This window comes from Andrena cerasifolii, chromosome 1, assembly GCF_050908995.1.
Source record: "Andrena cerasifolii isolate SP2316 chromosome 1, iyAndCera1_principal, whole genome shotgun sequence".
Classification (NCBI taxonomy): Eukaryota; Metazoa; Arthropoda; class Insecta; order Hymenoptera; family Andrenidae; genus Andrena; species Andrena cerasifolii.
In genome coordinates this window covers 23,505,487-23,523,554 of record NC_135118.1, presented here as the reverse complement: position 1 = coordinate 23,523,554, position 18,068 = coordinate 23,505,487, and the positions used below count along the sequence as shown (strand labels likewise).

The window sequence follows — 18,068 nt, the reverse complement described above, 5'->3', positions numbered from 1 at the left end:
TCTGATTGGCTGCGGTGGTCTGGGTCTACCTGAGATACCGAGGTTGCTGAACTTCGAGTAAAGTGGAAGAACTGGGACAAGGTATGGCTAAGGTAAATCCTAAGAAATTGATCTAGCATCAGTGCAACCACAGTAGCGTGTTTAATTATGCAAAGTGTCCACGTGCCTAGTCTTCTTACTGCTACTCGACTCCACCCAATCAGTTGCGCAACTAGCGCACCGCATGGGTAATTGGCGAAACGGGCGAGGGTAGTCCGTGCCAACGGGGTCCAATCTCTTCCCTCGCAAGCAGTCGGGAGTCTCGATTAACCGTGAAGAGAGCAACGAGTGCTCTTCCCCCGGGCAGGAACACTGTCATGAGGCTGCTTCCTCGTTTTTCTCCATTGTCGCTCGTTGAACGCGTGCGGCAGACGCGAACCAGCCGACCGGGTGTGGCCTTTCAACGATCACATTGTGCGTGCTGGGTGCTTTACGCAAGAGAGGCGCTCGCTACGTGATTCATGGTCGCGGTGATACTCCGGGAACGAGGATCGATGAGCAATTCCCCGACGAGGATTGACACGCTCCTCCTCGATCCGCGGCCGGCAACTTTCGCGGCCCGTCGAGGATCCACCAACCACCCCCGAACGAGCGGATATCGCTGACAGGAGCTCGGGATTCGATCTTGCCGAGCTTAATTGCGTCAGGCTATCACGGATTTCACGAAATCCACTTTGGAAACTTGGCGGGCCCGGGAGCGAGCGTTCCACTGCTACCCCGCGAGTCTCTGGCGCAAATGCCTGCTGCACCAAGTCGAGAGTTAATTCCTGGTTTTGGTAGGTTCCGCTGATGAAGTATTTCAGCGCCGACACGCGAACGCTGACGCGATGAAAGGCTTGGGCGCTGTACTCGCGACTGCCTGTCGATCGCTGTCTGGGAAGAATTGGCCGGGGATGTAAATTGGCTGGGATATTAACGTCTCTCAGTTGTCGTCAGCGAATGCAAAAAATCTTGTAAAATATCTGTGAATGGCGAAGTCAGTAGGTGTATCCTGAACTGTGGGTGCTCTTCACTCTAAAATAGCTTGAATTTTGTAATTGGGAAAGCACGTGTCTGTAGATTTGTTGCGACATATTTCTCTAGTAGAAGGCTTTCAATTAGTCTCTGATTCCACAAGTTCTGTATCCTGTTCTACGGAATGTCAATTCATTTTGATTGAATAGTGTGGTAAACAGCTATAGATATACCCCTTTGCTTGGCAGCGAGAAGTTTGTGGAGATAGTGGTAGGTATCTAGTTTCGAGGTTTGGCACGTGATCTAGTATCGAGGCATCGCTATTAGGTGCCTAGTAATCATAGACCTTCACAAACATTGCATCCGGGGAAACACGTGCCTGTTAATTTGTAGTGATACCTTCCTCTACTATCTATTACAGTAATTCCCAACCTGTTGGTCGCCACGGTGTTTTGGTTTTACTTTAATATTATTAAGTTAGAATTATATTCTGAAATACCTATTTTAATGTGTTTTATTTACCTTATTATAGGGTCCCAGGTTACTTGAATATTATAAAATGCGATTGCGATTGAAAAAAGGTTGGGATGCACTGATCTACTCCAAGGAATGTCAAGATTGAAACGGAAATATAAGGCGAATTCTGTGGGGTTTGTGTTACCTAGTTTCGAGATTTGGCACGTGATCTAGTATCGAAGCATTGCTATTAGGTAACTAGGAATCAAAGTTATGTTATGAGCCACGTGATTTTCCTACCCTCTCATTCTAACTCCGTCCACAAACTTCACTATTACACTCACTCCGTGTACCTACACTTTCACATGATTTTACCTATGTTTGAAGTTCGGTAACACTTTCCATGGGTGTGCTTACGAGCTGTCTATCCCCTAGCCCAGATTCAAATCTTGCTATTCTACATCCTACTCTCTTAAGGATACATTCCCTGTAAGACACTCAGACGCGAGAGGATTCAATTTCCCATTCCACAGGATACGCTAATGTAAACGGGGCAAGCAGCGATTATTCTAATACAAGGATCACGAAATACGCGAAGCAGTCGACGGTTATGCAAATTCACTCGCTTCGGCGATGTTCATTCCGCCGTTGAGTCAGTTCTTCAGGATTTTAAAGTGTACGTGTCTTCTATTAATGCGTAATTTCAAAGGCTGTATCTCGTTTTTCAAATGAGAACAAGGAAAACTGTCACTGTTCAATTTAATAAACAATGTCCCTCTCTATTCCCTCTTGTCATTTTTATTCATAACGTCCCATTGCGAACAAAATTCGAAACCTGTACAAATTGATTACTAAGTGAAGATGATCTTCACGATTGAAATTCGAAATTAGAAAGAACTTCCTCAACCAGTAGAGTGTTGTTTTGAAACAGAAGCATTAGCGACATAATCCCCCGTCAACTTGACCTCACAAGAGGCAGCGAAGATTCAATTCGATCCGAAGGAAAATTTCAGTAGAAATTTTGCGGTCGGGCGACGTCAGTCAAGGGGGTGCCGGCTTATCTGGCTCGTAAATTTTACGCACCCTCGTTGACTGGAGATACGTCCCGCAGTGTCCTCCCGTCCATCTTTCCCCCTGCTTCCTCGCAGATTCCATTTTTTCTCCTTTTTTTTTTTTGGCGCACCAACACTCTGAATCCTTCCGTACCACCATGTTTTCTGATTATCTTTATCCTTTGACCTCTACCTTCTCCACCCCGCCGCTGCCGCGTGATCCGTAATGCATATTCATTAATCCATGGCAAATGCTGGTTTAAAAACTTGCCTCTCGCGTCCGAGTTTGTTCTCCTTGTTAGCTCTTTTTTAATTTATGCGGATCATGCGCGCGTAAAGTATCGGGGCTGGAGGACAGGCAAACGGGGGTGAGTTTCAAGGCCGAGAGACAGCTCGGGAGAAGGATATTTTCCTCGATTCGACGAGCTTGGAGGATTCCCGTGCCGAGCTTTCGATTCGCCCGTGATTTTTCCGTATCAGAAGACTCTAGGCCGCGGTTCCTGCGGGACGTAGATAAAAATTGCATCGCTCTACCCCGGAGGCCGGATTTGTCCGTCATTTGGGATAAACTAACAGGAGGACCGATACGAGGGCGATAAGACGTCGATTACGGGGGACACGAAAATGCCTCGTCGGATTACACTGTTGTAGTAAAGCTTTCTTTAAAAAGGAGACCTCGCGAAGGCACCTCTGCTAAATATAAGTCTGCTTCTTTCTACGAGCCTTTCCTTTCTAGAATACTACATTTTCCGGGCTAATGGTACTCTATAAACAGAACGAAGTATCGTTACTTTTATTTTTGCAAATATTTTTCCGTTTCCTTTTCTGCATTCCTTTACTGTGAACACATACCACATCTGTATCTCATTTTACGATATCTTATATGTTTTATTTCTCGTGTGTCCCCGTTGCCAAACGACCCGGTATTTTTTCCCTCTTTTTTTTCTTCCTTTTTATATATTAATTATTATAGACTGCCTTTTACTTAGTTAATTCTACGCTTCGCTGTAACTAAAGGGTAGTCCCTGTTAAATAAATAAAATAAAAATAGAAAATTGATATACCCTTGGCACGTGCATTTTCTTGCCAAAGAAATTACAGTATCTTCTACGACTTGCAACTGAGCTTTCCACGTAATACCAGATTAAGGAGAAATAGGATCGTAAGGAAAGCAATTCGAATTCACTAGAAAATTATTCAGAGCAGTTTTTACCTCCCCTATCAAGTTCCTTCCGCGATTACCTCCATCCCCCGTGTACACGATTCTGCGAAAAACAATTTCCAAGTACCTGCTCCCTCGGTCTGCGACTAAGTCTGCAAGGATGCGCGTCTTACGTTGCCGTCCACTCCTGATATTCTATTTCTATTATTCCCTTCCGCTTATATCTTCCTGGGTGTGCCCTCTGGGCGTTAGAAACCGTGATCGAGGGATCGCCTAGGCTGAACCATAAGAGCGTGGAGCTCAAACGACGGAATTAATCTCATCCCCCCGTCAAAGATTTCCACTCGGTTGGAGGAGCACGCGCGGGGGAGGCAACGAGGTGGCTCATGACAAACGACTTCGTATAAAATCGAGGGTCGCCCCTGTTATTAACATGCGGAGGCACATTTTGCGCGAAAATCACTTGACCGAAACGGTGGAGGGGTTGCCACGAGTGGCACAGGTTAGGAAGCCTCATGCTTTATGCAGCTAAACGTGATAACAAATTGTGCCCAAGGGGGTAGTACCCGGGGCTACGTAGTCAATAACAAGTGATTTTGTGTCAAGGTGCAGTGTTACTTGTGAGGATAGTTTTTTTTTCGAGAAGGTTGAACGATGGGAGGATCAGGATTTAGTGGAAGAGAAGATCAGTATTTGATAATGAATTTAGTGATTGGTCTTTAACCCTTTTAGTGCCAGAATCGATATATCGGCCCGCGCCTTATAGCGCTTTACTATTCGCTTTTACTTTCTTTATGATCTTTTATACCTTTGTTATTTATATAATTTTCAATGAATATAGAAAAACTAGTGTCATTGTTTTGTTCTCTATTTCGTCCTTAATATACTGCTTTTTGAATCATGTAAATATTATTTCTTGTTTGGCTTTTATGAGCATTTTCCCAAACCCTAGTAAAACCGTGAAATTCGGCCGGTTATTCTCGCATAGGCACCTGTTTTTCGCCTGGCACTAAAAGGGTTAAATTAAATATAGTGGAAATGGACAGTCTATAATTTTATATTCTAATCAAGTGATCGATGCACTCAAATTTGGCTGTCCCTGTATCTTTGATTCGAGCAGTGAGAATTTTTTATATTTTGACTAAGAGCTGATTGTAAGCCAAGTGAAGTTTAATTAGTCAGTGGGTGCACATACGTTTATTAAGTTGTTTAACTTACACTATCATTCACTGGCCAACTGAACTACAATTTACTATTCGCAAATAGTTATTATAGCGTTTAATATTCTTAGTAATATCTTAATTAGATCTTCAACTACAGACACAATAATGTTTACCACGCATTTTGTACGCACCCATGTTTACATCGCGCCATTTTGTTCCCACCCCTTTGGCAAAACGTATCTAATGCGAGATAAATGTTACACTTCCCGTGCTTTCGCGCGGCAGAATGTTACTCTTCAGCTTAGCATGATGGATGCTCATATCAGGTAAAGGAATACACGGGTCGTGGATTTTAAAATTCAATATCGCGAATAAACTAGAAGATTTGAATAACGACCATACGGTCAATGCCCAATCCCCTGCATTGATCGAATTCACCTCTACGTGGATCTCAGAAGTGAGCATCGCGCGAAATAAAGAATATTATACAGACAACCAAACACACACACACACACAGAGAGGTTTTTTTGCAACTACAATGCAAGGAAAGAAGGAATCAGTTGATTGGTCTGTTGACCAGGATCCCCAATCTTTCATCAGTCAAGCCAAATCACCCCATCAGTCGAGCTATTCAGAGCGCCGACGAGCTCTCCCTTCACGAGTCTAATATTTGAGAAATGAGTGCTGTCTACTGGTCTGCCAACTTGACAAATTGTGATCCTCGTAATAGCAAGGTCGTGTGTCGGTAGGAAGAAAAAAGGAATAGGATGAAGCAGAAGAGGAGAGAATCAAGAGGGGAGTGGAGTAGACTTCTTTCCATCAGGCAAAAAGGGGAAGTGGGACTCGAGAGAACTCGATTTCTTCCAATATGAATACTATATCTCACTCTCTCCTTCCCCATTCTCAATGATCATATTTCTAATCCTAACAATTGTCTACTATGTACTCAAAGAATAACCATAGCCTACGACACACGATTAGCCCTCGAGTACAAATGTCCTTCTTCATTTTCGAAGGATCTCGTTAAAAATTCGTGCTTTATCAAGGAGTCTTCGGGAATCTTACCTTGACTAGACCGTACACAAGCAGGACGGTGCAAATCAGGCCGCAGCAGGAGCACACAAGCAGCGTCACGTTAAACCGCACCGTCGCTGGAGCAACAGAGAAGCATGTTGAACGCGGGGCGTTAGTGCGACGAAATGGCAAACGAGAAGGTGGGGTCGGGTGGTTGCGAAGCCGATTTCCAAGGTTATGGAGACTTAATGGGAAAAGGGTCGCGTATTCCCAGTGCATCAATCGCGGATGCACGATTGTGTCGTTACGAAGGGTACTCACTGGGGGATACGGTGTCCGATTCCAGGAAGCTGGTGGATTCTGGCAAGGAACGATTCCCTTTGAGATATTGACTCTCCCCTTGGAGCAGGTTGCCAGTGGTTAGCGCTAGCAGGCCGAAGTAAATCTGAAATGAAATAAATCGAATGTTCACCACGAAGCCTTCTGATCTGACGACGTTACGCTCTTTGGGCGTTCAGTTGAGTTTCCAACCCTGCTAGGGCCTTTCTGCTCAAGTGTACATTTAACATAACACCAAGGAACGAGAAATACATATACTAATAATTACAATTATTAATTATTACTAATTACAATTATTATTATTATTATTATTATTATTATTATTATTATTATTATTATTATTATTATCGTCTCATTATTATTATCATTATTATTATTATTATCATCATCATCATTAGTATTAGTAGTATTATCATTATTATTATTATTATTAGTACTATTATTATTATTATTATTGTGGTTTCTTCACAGTTAGGGAAGTTTTTAGAGAAATGAAAACACGATTGGGTCAGAAAGGACCTAATCCAGGATCGTGGCGTTTTTAATTTCGTTGCATAGTTTTTATTTTACAGACGAAAAATGATGAAGCAAATTAATTTTTCGGGATAATGAACGAGACATTAAGTAGATAATCTAATATACTAACTAAAATCATTTCAGGTCACCGCAAACTGCTTAAAAAACACTGCCAGGAGATCGCCACTGATTCCTCTATTTATTTATATATTGCATTGCAAAAAATAATGCAAGATCTTTAAAATATATACTTTCGAATGCACAACCGATAATTTAAAAAAGTCTTCAAGTTTTTCCAAAACAAAATCCCGAAAATACATGTATTCTCAGACTTCACAGGTAGGCATGACCCCTTAAGAAGATTTTGCTTCCTTATTTGTATATACTTGATAAGTAGTTCAATATGCATATAGAATCGATCCAAATAAACCATGCATTCGTCACGCGAGAGTTAACTAATCGCGTTTCTAAAAAGCTTCAACACCATCACCCAAATGTATCTACTTAGGATGAAACGAAGTCATATGTTTCATATATTATTGATCTTTTCACTAGTATTGTTCACTTCTCGCTACTAGGATCTTACAAGGAAACTTCCGCAACCCGAAAATTCCGACTTTTTTTGCTACTTTTTAATTATTCAGGGTGAAAACACCCCTTAAAACTAATATAGTATATTTTTTTTTAAATAAATTGTCTGTTCCTTCTATTGAGGTCCACTGCCAATCTGCAAAGTTTAAAAAACATCGGAATTTGCGAGCTACTAAAGTTCCTCTGTTAAAAGCACAAAAAAGTGGTTCCCCGTAAATTTCTTTCCCCTCGCATCATGACTGTCCATTCCAAGACTACGTTGCGAAAGAAAGCAGATTATTCCACTGCAATCAAACTGCCCCTCTCCCCTATACATCAGCTTTGGACCATTCGATAGTTTACCAAGCGACCTAGTTACACGATTCTTCAACTACCTTCCACAGTGCACATAAAGATCGTTCTACTTTTTGTACTTCCTCCTTATCCGTTGTCCACCGATTCACGCATCCCCCGCGCGTACGTAACGAATTTTTGTTACGTTTTAAAAGCGACCCCGTTACACCGCCGAAAATTAAGCGGCCAACATATGTCGCGCGTGTACACAGTCTGTTTGACTTGTCGCTTGTTCAAACTAAAGGTCCAGTATCGTGTTCCTCCCGCGCAGTACCGTGTGTACCACTTCGAACTAATTGAGTTTCGCCTTTGACTTTGATCAACTTGCATAAATCCCTGGAAACTGCCGCTGAATGCGTGCCGGCTTTATTGCCAAATTATTTATTATTCCATGGGTGCTGCTCGCTCTATGGCATACGAACTGCCACTGGATGCGTCTCAAAGAAACTGGATCAGAAACGACGCGGTAAGAGCGCTGGTTTTGCTGTCGAAGAATTTCTGGAGCAATTTTCCGGGGTAGAATCGAGTCCAATTCAATTCGGCAGAATCGAAGTCGGATGAAATGCTATATCCATTACACAAACTACGGAACTCGATTATTACGAAAATTTGCAATGGCAGCAGAATTCAATTTTCTTTGTCTTGAATTATTTGTCCAGGGGGGGGGGCTGATTGTAGCACACTTCTTCCTTTTGAAGATTATAGAGTCACCCAGAGTTTTCCAAATCAAACTCTACAATCGTTCCCTTTTCATCTTCTGACAGGTGCAGAGTCCAATTTAGCAATTGAGGCAGAATATTTTTTTAGAAGATTTAAAGGGGATTTAAATGCAACTATCATTTTAAATGATCAACTCACACAGTTCACCCTGTGTAATTGGTATTGTATAATGATTTATATAAGAGCGTGCTGTGTGGCGAAAGATTTCAAATTATTTTAAAACTTTGTAATCAGAGGAACGAACTCGCAAGGGAAATTCGGCAACTAGAAAATTAAAAAAAATCTGAAACTTTGCACAAATGTAGCTCAAGTGGTGCTGATAACATAGATATTTTTTATTCGGAAATAAAACAGTCCTATAGGTGAAAACACCCTCTCGAAAAAATGGTGATTTTTCAAATTTTTGTGAATAAATATCTACGAAATTGTAAAACATATAAAAGAGAAGTTAAATTCAAAGTTCTATGGTTTTTTTATGTCGTATTAAGCGGCGACAAAGAATTTGCAAATCACATTTTTTTCAAAATGTATCCCCACCACTCTTTTTCGACAATTCTTTCTTTCGAAAGCCATAAAACATTGAATTGAACATTTTTTTCGATATATTTTACAGTTTCGCAGATATTCACGATACCTAATTTGAAAACTCGCAATTTCTTTGAGGGGGTGTTTTCACCCTTAGGACCGTTTCGTTGCTGAATCAGAAAATAGCTATGATATTAGCATCACTTGAGCTACATTTCTGCAGTTTCAGATATTTTTTGAATTTTCGAGTTGTCGAACTTCCCTTCAGTGAGATTTTCCAACGTCCTGATTCACGCGACAATCACGGCCACGTTCCTATACAAAATGTACCTAACTTCTCTTTCCTGCTACGTCCGGTGACAGAGTCAGCCAAAGATTGAGCGTTTTATTGACCGAGTCACTTGGATTCGATGCTTCGAGGCGAATCGCGCTTGATTCCTTCTCGATTGATCTGTTCGGTTCTTTATTTTTTCCAAGCTTGAGCCGCCCCCGCGGCAACAAGGCATTCCAAGGGAATTGAGAGTACTCAATTCGGATCGCATCGCTCCAGCGAGGGACTCAAGATAGTCGCAGTCCAGGCAATTTCGACACGCTCGAGCGACGACGGACGGTGTTGTCTCAGAGAGAAATAGATTTTCTATGTTTTCAAGCTGGCACTGGGAGTGTCGCTGTGTAATTTCATAATTCTGCCGTCGCACCTCCCCACCCTTCCTTCTGTTCATAAAACGTCCAAACGTCCACCGCTTTCATTAAAATTTCAGCTCGTGGTGATTTTTCCAAGCTTTCAGTAGAACAGGGTGTGGGACACTGAGGGATGATCGAATCTACTAACAAGGGAAGTTAAATTATGCAATTTTGTGTGCAAGTAGAGTAGTTTATTCGTAACGCAAACCTATTTTTTGCTGGTGCCATGGTGCGGTTTTAGGGGGTGAAATCACTCCTTCAAAAAAAATGCAGAATTTTCTTTTTCGTAGAATACCTCGAGAATGGTGAGAGATATAGAAAAGTAGTTTAAATAAAAGTTGCACCTTTTTTGTATATTTACAAAACTGTGCAAAAATAATTATCAACTTAAGAATTGGTGGTGAGGCTGACTTATAAGTATGAATTTTTCGATAATTATATTTACGCAGTTTTGTAGATATAAAAAAAAGATGCGACTTTTGTTTAAACTTCTTTTCTATATTCCCCACCATTCTCGAGATATTCCACGAAAAAGAAAATATTGCATTTTTTCAAGGGGTGTTTTCACCCCCTTAACCACACTATGGTACCAACAAAAAATAGTTTTGTCTTACGGAGGAGCTACTCTACTCACTAGCGCACTGAGGATTAAACCTTCTTGAAATATTTTTAATGCAAATTAAGTAAAATTCATTAGGTGATTATATAAATTGATTTAAAGAATAAAATCCATTTTTTCCTTTTTCTTTGGGAATTGCCAGGGCCAGGTTACTTGCACACAAAGTTGCATAAATTATTTCTGAATATTCGGGTTGCCCAACTTCTCTTCTAAGACTCCTACATTACGCCACGCAATTTGTAGTTTAATTCAGGGTGAATCCTGGAAATGGAAAGCATGGAATATAATTTTCCCGATTTAAATTTCGGTTTAAAGAAAAATCACTATGAAGATCCTCGATTTAGCTGCATTCGACGAAGAAGTATCTGCGGTTCATTCAAGAAATCTTCGCGATACCAACTATAATATTCAAATACCTCAAAATCCCTCTGCATTTATCAATTCTTGCAAAGGTCCCTGTCGACGTACGTATCGACGTTCGTAGTAAAACTCGGCGCCGTCGAGGGAAGTTCTTGAATCCGCCTCATCGTCGCACGTAGATCGACATTTATCATTTGCCGCGCGTTATACAAGGCCTCGCGTCCACTTAGACACGCGCGCACGCATATGCGGTGAGAAGTGGATGAGAAGGATGATGGCTCGTGAAAGGAATGCCTCGCGAGGGTGGGTCACGCCTCTTCTTGTCGGAAGAACGATCGATCCTTGCAAACGGAGGTTATTGAAATTGCTTCCACCCCCTTCCATTGTCTCTCCTAGGGTATTTACGCCAACCTTGAACTCACCCCCTCATCTCGTGACTGTCGAACGTGTCGTCGACTTTGCGAAGCACTTAAAAAAGTCAGAAGGAAGCGCTTCATCTTGGTTCTCCGATCCTTCACGCGCTTGAAAAAAATCTGCAATTATAATCCCCGATTCTGTGCCGATTAAAATTCCATCTTACATGCATTAATAATGAAATCTCAGAAATTACGTCGATCCCGGTGGAATAATGTATTCTGGCTTCATAATTCCACGGCCATAGTCATCCAGCGTTATCGTACGTAGTAGCGTTTCGAAACTTAATGGAATTGCGTGTTTTGCCAAGCTTACGTAAAGCTGTGTGTAGTTTGTGATATAAAGAGCCCCTTCGAGCTTCCAATGACGCCGACCGAGTCGATTATTCCGGTGTGCGCTCGAAACGCGACGGGCTTAATTCACGTATAAGCGGATGATCATATAAAACGGTAACTAAACGTCATCAATTAACGGGCGGGCTTTATGGTCAAGTTGGAAATTAAAGGAAGATTAAAATCGCCGTGGTCTTCGACGTTTTTGCTGCTCCAGGGAGGAGAAGCGAACGGAGAACGCAATGTCAACTCTTAAAGGTTTCTTTTCACTGTTTTCGTGATTACGCTTAAGTTCATTTAGGATCTGACACGGGCACCGAGTAATACGCTCGCATTTCCATTTTCCTGCCCGGTGACCATGTATCCCAGGCTTCTCGATCGATGAATCGGAGATTGGATAAATGTTGAGCCTGGATATAAAACGCCAGGGGTATTCCGTTGCGACAAATATTTTTTCCACGTGGGAATCTGCGCATGAATTATCGAGCATACTCCACGACCCGGGCTTCCTCGCTACTAGTATTTCGATAACTTTAGGGAAAATATTTCTTCAACGTGCGGAAGGTGTGTACAGAAGATGGGGGTAGTAGGGGTGCAATATAGAATCGAAGAATTCCTTGTGGGAAAATCATTTCTGGTGGTAGCTGATTTTGAATAAAAAATTCTTTATTGAAAAAAAGAAAATTAAGTGAAGTCACAACAAGCTTTTTGTGAAAGAAACTTCCTCATCAAGAAAATTGCTTTTCAAGATTAAGTAGGTATGTGCATGGGCACTTGAGTAAATAAGAATCGATTCCATGTTTCTCCATAAATTAGCAAGTAGTTAAATTAATCCACGAGCTTCTAGTACCTGATGTTTTATTTTCAAACCCCAGATGAAATATTTTAATAGTAATTTAGGTTAATTATACTAGTAATTTAATAATGATAATTATTTAATTGAGATAGTATTTTAATTCATATCGAACCAATTGTTCTTCTGGGACTTTCAAACTCAATTTTCTATAAAAAGGGAGCCTCGGTCGAGAAATATTCGTTCCACAATTTCGATCTACTTTCGCCGAAAGAATTATTCCATCCCCAATCGCGCCACCATTACTTCCCTGTGTAATGTTATATAAGTGCTAGCAGTGAATAGTGTAATACGAACCGCCGCAATACAGCATTGCGTTATATCACGAAATAAAACCATAATCAAAGCAGTGCCTGGGGATCCCTTTCAATCGGATTCAATAAGCCATCGAAACTGGAGCTATGCCCGCCGTTCGAGGGGGAAAACGATAGAAGGAGCCTGGTGTAAAGAAGACGACCCACGAGGAGCTGATAGCCCATTCGAATGGAAGAAAGCGAATTGTTGGCTTTTCCATTGGCAAGGGCGGCTATGACTTCCTGCCCAAGGGAACCGCCGTGGGGACTTTTTGCAAAACGAACGATATTTGCATCGGCCTTCCTAACGATATCGCGTTGTGGAACACCCGAACCCCTCGTGCTTTTCAGCCCCATGGTGCACGGGGGTCAAGTGTTCCCTTTTACCCTCGCGCAATAACGCGGCTCACCAAGTCCAAATTAAAAAACATTGAAGGGATATTAAAGGATATCTCCTAATTTACTTTCTGAAAATTTCGGTAAGTATTAGGGGAAAAGAGGGGAGGAACCTATCAAAGTAAATATTCCATTAAAAATAAGTTTAAATTCTGTGTTCTGAGATTTTAAGAGCACTAGGGTTTTCGGAGAACGGGGAGCTCACAGTTCTCTTTGATTGTGAATTATGAATCTCCAAATTTTTCTTTTTCACCCTCTTAAGGGCGCGTAAATTTTCATCCCTCTTGCAAAAGTAGGTCTTCTATTATGAGTTCACCAATTCCAAATTAAAAAACATTGAAGGGATATTAAAGGATATCTTCTAATTTACTTTCTGAAAATTTCAGTAAGTATTAATTAGGGGAAACGAGGGGAGGGACTTATCAAAGTAAATACTCCATTAAAAATAAGTTTAAATTCTGTGTTATGAGATTTTAAGAGCACTAGGTTTTTGGGAGAACGTGGAGCTCACAGTTCTCTTTGATTGTGAATTATGAATTCCCCAATTTTCCTTTTCCACCCTCTTAAGGGCGCGTACAACTTTCATCCTTCTGGCAAAAGTAGTTCTTCTATTATGAGCTCACCAATTCCAAATTAAAAAACATTGAAGGGATATTAAAGGATATCTTCTAATTTACTTTCTGAAAATTTCGGTAAGTATTAATTAGGGGAAACGAGGGGAAGGACCAATCAAAGTAAATACTCCATTAAAAATAAGTTTAAATTCTGTGTTCTGAGATTTTTAGAGCACTAGGTTTTTGAGAGAACGTGGAGCTCACAGTTCTCTTTAATTGTGAATTATGAATCTCCAAATTTTCCTTTTTCACCCTCTTAAGCGCGCGTACAACTTTCACCCCTCTTGCAAAAGTAGTTCTTCTATTATGATTCGTTAAACAGTACCTATTTATCACATTATATTTGCCAGCAAGTGGGTACGAGTAGGTATGAAGCAGAAGCTCAAGAGTGCCATTTTTAAGAAAGCACCTGAACCACTTGACTTTATCCCAACAATGCAGTTTCTCCTTCGTATAATGAAGCTTCAACGATGCTGCGTAGTTTCTAAAACACACGGGGCTTCAGTTGTCCAGCCACGATTGCCGGAGATATTCAGTTTCGCGAGGAGCGCGGTAGCGCGGCTGGAGAAGCCCTAACGAGTTCATTACCGGCGATGGGGCATCAGCGTCCAGTTTCTAATTGCCGATGTGCCCCCACGCGCGTACGTGCCGCGGAACAAGCGAACGTTAAAACCGCGGGACTTCGAGCGAGACGATATTTTGAAATGGTTTAACGCAATCGGAAAGGCCGAGCGCGCGGATCTCGAATATCTCGCACGCCACGCCCGCCCAACTTTGATCTTAATTAATTTCACGCCACTGGGATGATCGGGATGACGTTTGCAGCACAGCGATATTAAATTGTCACGGGGGGTGTCGGATCACGCGAATCATACAGCGGATCGCGATCAGAGATGGGCAGAGATTTAATTTAAATAAAAATTTCATTTAATTAAAAATCTCGAACAGCGAATAAAAGTTAAAAAAATTATTTTCGAATGAAAAAATTTACTCTATTCGTCAAATAATCTAAAATTAAACTAACTCTTATTTGATCCGTTATTTAAATGATTTTTTATTTTCCTAATGCCCAGCTGTGATCGAGATAAAGATGCGTCCTGGCGCGTTAACGTTTCCATTGAATCGCCCGCGGGCCCAGCGCCCGATGGATCGATTCCCTTGGAGTGCTCCCAACTTGCCCAGTCGATACAATTCACAACGAAAAGAATGCCGATGTTCCGACCACCGTTCTGCAAGACACACTGCGAGGGAGGAACTTCCAGGGCAGCCCCGCTCCATCACTGTTCACCGTGAATAATTGAGCGTCGTAGCGAGATTCCCGGATTTGAATCGTTGCATTTAAGATTGACTAAATGACGGTCTCTTTTGTTGCTAGTTTCCTCGGATTTATTTTAACACGTTGAGTGGCGCAAGATCCTGTAAAACGTCAGTTTAAGTTCGTCAGACTTTTCGGATCGTCTCTGCGAGGAAAGTTTCATCCAATGCGAATTCCGAGCTTGGTTTGTTTTCAAAGTAAGCATTCGGGGACCTTTTGAACAATACTTCCGATGCTTGCTAGGAAATGTCTGGGGAATGCTAGGAAATCCACGCAGCTGGTGGAAATGCACTTACAACGTACAACTGAGGTCTTATTGGAATTAAAAAAAAATTCGTAAAATTCGTTAACTTGTTTTTCGCAGGAATAAGTGAAATGATAATTGTCAGCGAGTATTTGGGGCGAACTTGCTACGTAGCTACACGTTTCATTAAAAGAAACGGCTTCCCGCGGATTTAATTATTCTATCGGGAACTTGTGCAAAAATTCTCGATCGAGGGAAGTTCGTTGGTATCGAGAGAGGAAGGAGGAAGTCCGAAGCGTGCACGACGGAGTAATTTCAATTTGCTGCCGACTCATTTCAATTAAGAATTCTTACATTTCCCTCAAACTTGCACGATCTCTCCCGTCATAATTACTTAATGCCCTCAACGTGGACAGTTCTCAAAAGTTTAATTTAATTGGCATAAATTACAGAGGGCCTCTAATAGAAATCGAGTTTCGTGGATGGTACTCTCGTTTCTAGTTTTCTTTCGGCTGAAACTTCCACCACGCGATGGAGTAGGATCTCCAGGACGCATGTTGAAAAGAACAGCTCCTTTGATACTTTCACTTCAACTAGAATCGATTCTAGCTCAACGTCAATCATAGAAATTACTAATTTAATCATTTCAATGTTGAGAGTCAAACGCTTAGCACTATACCACGTGCGGAACCCTTCTAATCGTATACGTTAACCATACCCATCGAACGCCTATGGGCGTTTTCCGCGCAGACTACGCTCGACTGACTAAGTACGACTATTCCTAGCATTTAAAAAGTTAGAGTGGTTTCAGTTGGTCGTAGGTGTCTGTAAGACTTACTGTACGCTCTATATTCTTCAGATGAATTTATTTTCTCTCCTGCTTGCAATGCAGATTTGCCAACGCGAGCATAATCGAAAGTTCGCGATGTGAATTTAAGTTGACTCGTCACGCGAGCTTCTGTATTTGATGCGGTGATGAAAGGCACTCCCACCCTTCGTGCCTGTTGGTTTTATATCGCGGGAAACGAATTCCGCGCAGGATTGTTGCGTGGATCAATTTATCAGCTGCGAAACAACAGGAAATTGTCAGCCCGTGATATTTTGCTGTCGAAAAGTTCGTGGCGATAAATTTGCGCGTGAAAAAAAGGACACATCGTAAACCAGGGGAATTAAACGGTACGCGGGCGGTGTCGTAAATATGCGACGGTGGGAAATTGCAAATCGATGGCGTGGAGGTGTTAAAATCCAATCCAAAAGTGGCGGGCGTCTAGTTTGAGGAAGTTAATTCTATTCCTAGTTACTCGACGCGATTAACTCTGGTCACCGAGTTATATTCTGTCCGTGCGTGGGCAATCGTCGATACACTGCGTTACTTCAACTTCGCGCGAAACTAAGAGACGAATTTCACGCGGGAAGATATTTATTCGCGGTTCAAAGAATTTTTTAATAATTCCATACGAATGCAAATGGGCGATATCGGTGTCTGTTGTGATATTCTTTGTTGGACAGCAAGTGTCTTTATCTCGCATTGGAAGAATAAGTAACTGGGAGAGCTAGATAGTCGCATTTGTCATCTGATCCCTAGTCTCTTTAATTACAATACCAGAAATGAGATTACGGATGTCCTCTGTAAACAAATTCAAGCGTTACTGTAAAACTTGAACTACTTAGATAGTTCGCTTCCAAGAAAATTGTTTGTTAAAAGTTCATAGGCGCTTCGGCTACCGTGAGATCGATGTTTCGAGCGCCACGGCATGAGAATTCATGACGGAATATGTCGAAAGAGTCGAAGCATGTTTCTTCACGCATCGCTCGAGCCAATGGTAGAAAAATCTAAAAATGCGCGTCAACTTTTTATCGGAAGCTTTATATCCGAGTTCCAGAGCTTATTTGAAGCAATTTTACCGAATGCTGAAACTAAATTGTTGCATAAATTTTGTATTAAACTTTAGACATTCATAATAGTCTGGCAAAATTAAGGAAAGTTAAATTATACTGATTGCAAAACGAAATTCATATTTCAGCTAGAAATTCTGAATACGATGGGCATTTAAAATTATTAATAAGAGTTTATATTTTGTCTCTACTTTAATCAATTTTAATTAACTCCAAGGGCGATTGTACACGGACCAGTAATTGCGTTCTAGACAGCAATATAGCCATCGTTTGGCTATGCGTGGGCGTTCGTCTAGCCTTCATGCGTACCCAAAAGGTTAAGTAGCAGGGGATACACATGTCTCTCGACCTTCTTTACGGTCTCTCGTCGCACGCGAGTATCAACGACTGCTTAATGCAATTACAGTATAGGGTAAAGGCAGGTAATGTTGTAAGGTATTAAAGTATTTTGTTGTTGAGCGCGAACAGTTTATTATCGAGCTTCAAGCTTCGTCACACCGCACGTGGCTGGCACTTGGTTTGCCTGTCCGGGCCTAACGCTTAGGACCCGATTATTTACAACTGTCTCCGTAAAATAGGGACCGTTGGGCCGAGTCGGGAGCTATCTGGACGACAATAAACAGACGGCGTCGCGCCGTCCGATCGGTTTCTTGGGAAGAGTACTTTCCTTTCCGTTTTCTCTACCATCTTCAACCAATAGGATATTTAGCATCTTTTGCTTAGACACACCCCTGCAGGGGTTTGAAGTAGAGACCATGGTATGGTACGTGTAGTAAAAAGACACGTGTACACGGGTACACGTGTATTACATATATCCGTACCTCGATCCGTGTAGCTTTTAGTACACGGGTACCCGTGCACTATTTCACGTGTATTTAAATACACGTGTATCAACGTATTTGTGTATTTTGATCAGAATTGTGCATTAACTACGGGAGAATGGGCAATGGCGGTCACTTAAGCAATAAGTGTAATAAAACCGAGTGATGTTTTTCAATTTTAAGGATTATCGTTGCGTCTAAAAAGAAGCTCGCTTATTACCAGTAATGCCTTAATATTTTGTATCAAAATAGGAAATCGATTAAATAAATCTTGTTAATTTTATGATTGTGTTGTTAGTTACAATCTGAAAATTTGTAAAACCATACTTTCCGCATATTATTCTAGTAAATATATTTAAATAC

The 18,068-nt window shown here is 41.4% G+C and overlaps 1 protein-coding gene across 4 annotated transcripts in view; it reads right to left on the bottom strand.

The window, feature by feature from the left end:
* The window catches only part of LOC143370472 (uncharacterized), a 51,201-nt gene that overhangs the window by 27,766 nt on the left and 5,367 nt on the right, over window positions 1–18,068 (bottom strand). For all 4 annotated transcript variants that reach the window (XM_076815640.1, XM_076815632.1, XM_076815660.1 and 1 more), the window contains exons 2-3: window positions 6,162–6,285; window positions 5,892–5,977 (exon numbers count right to left, since the gene is read on the bottom strand). In XM_076815640.1, the coding sequence (XP_076671755.1) occupies window positions 5,892–5,977; window positions 6,162–6,285 (210 nt within the window). The remainder of the gene's footprint in view (window positions 1–5,891; window positions 5,978–6,161; window positions 6,286–18,068) is intronic.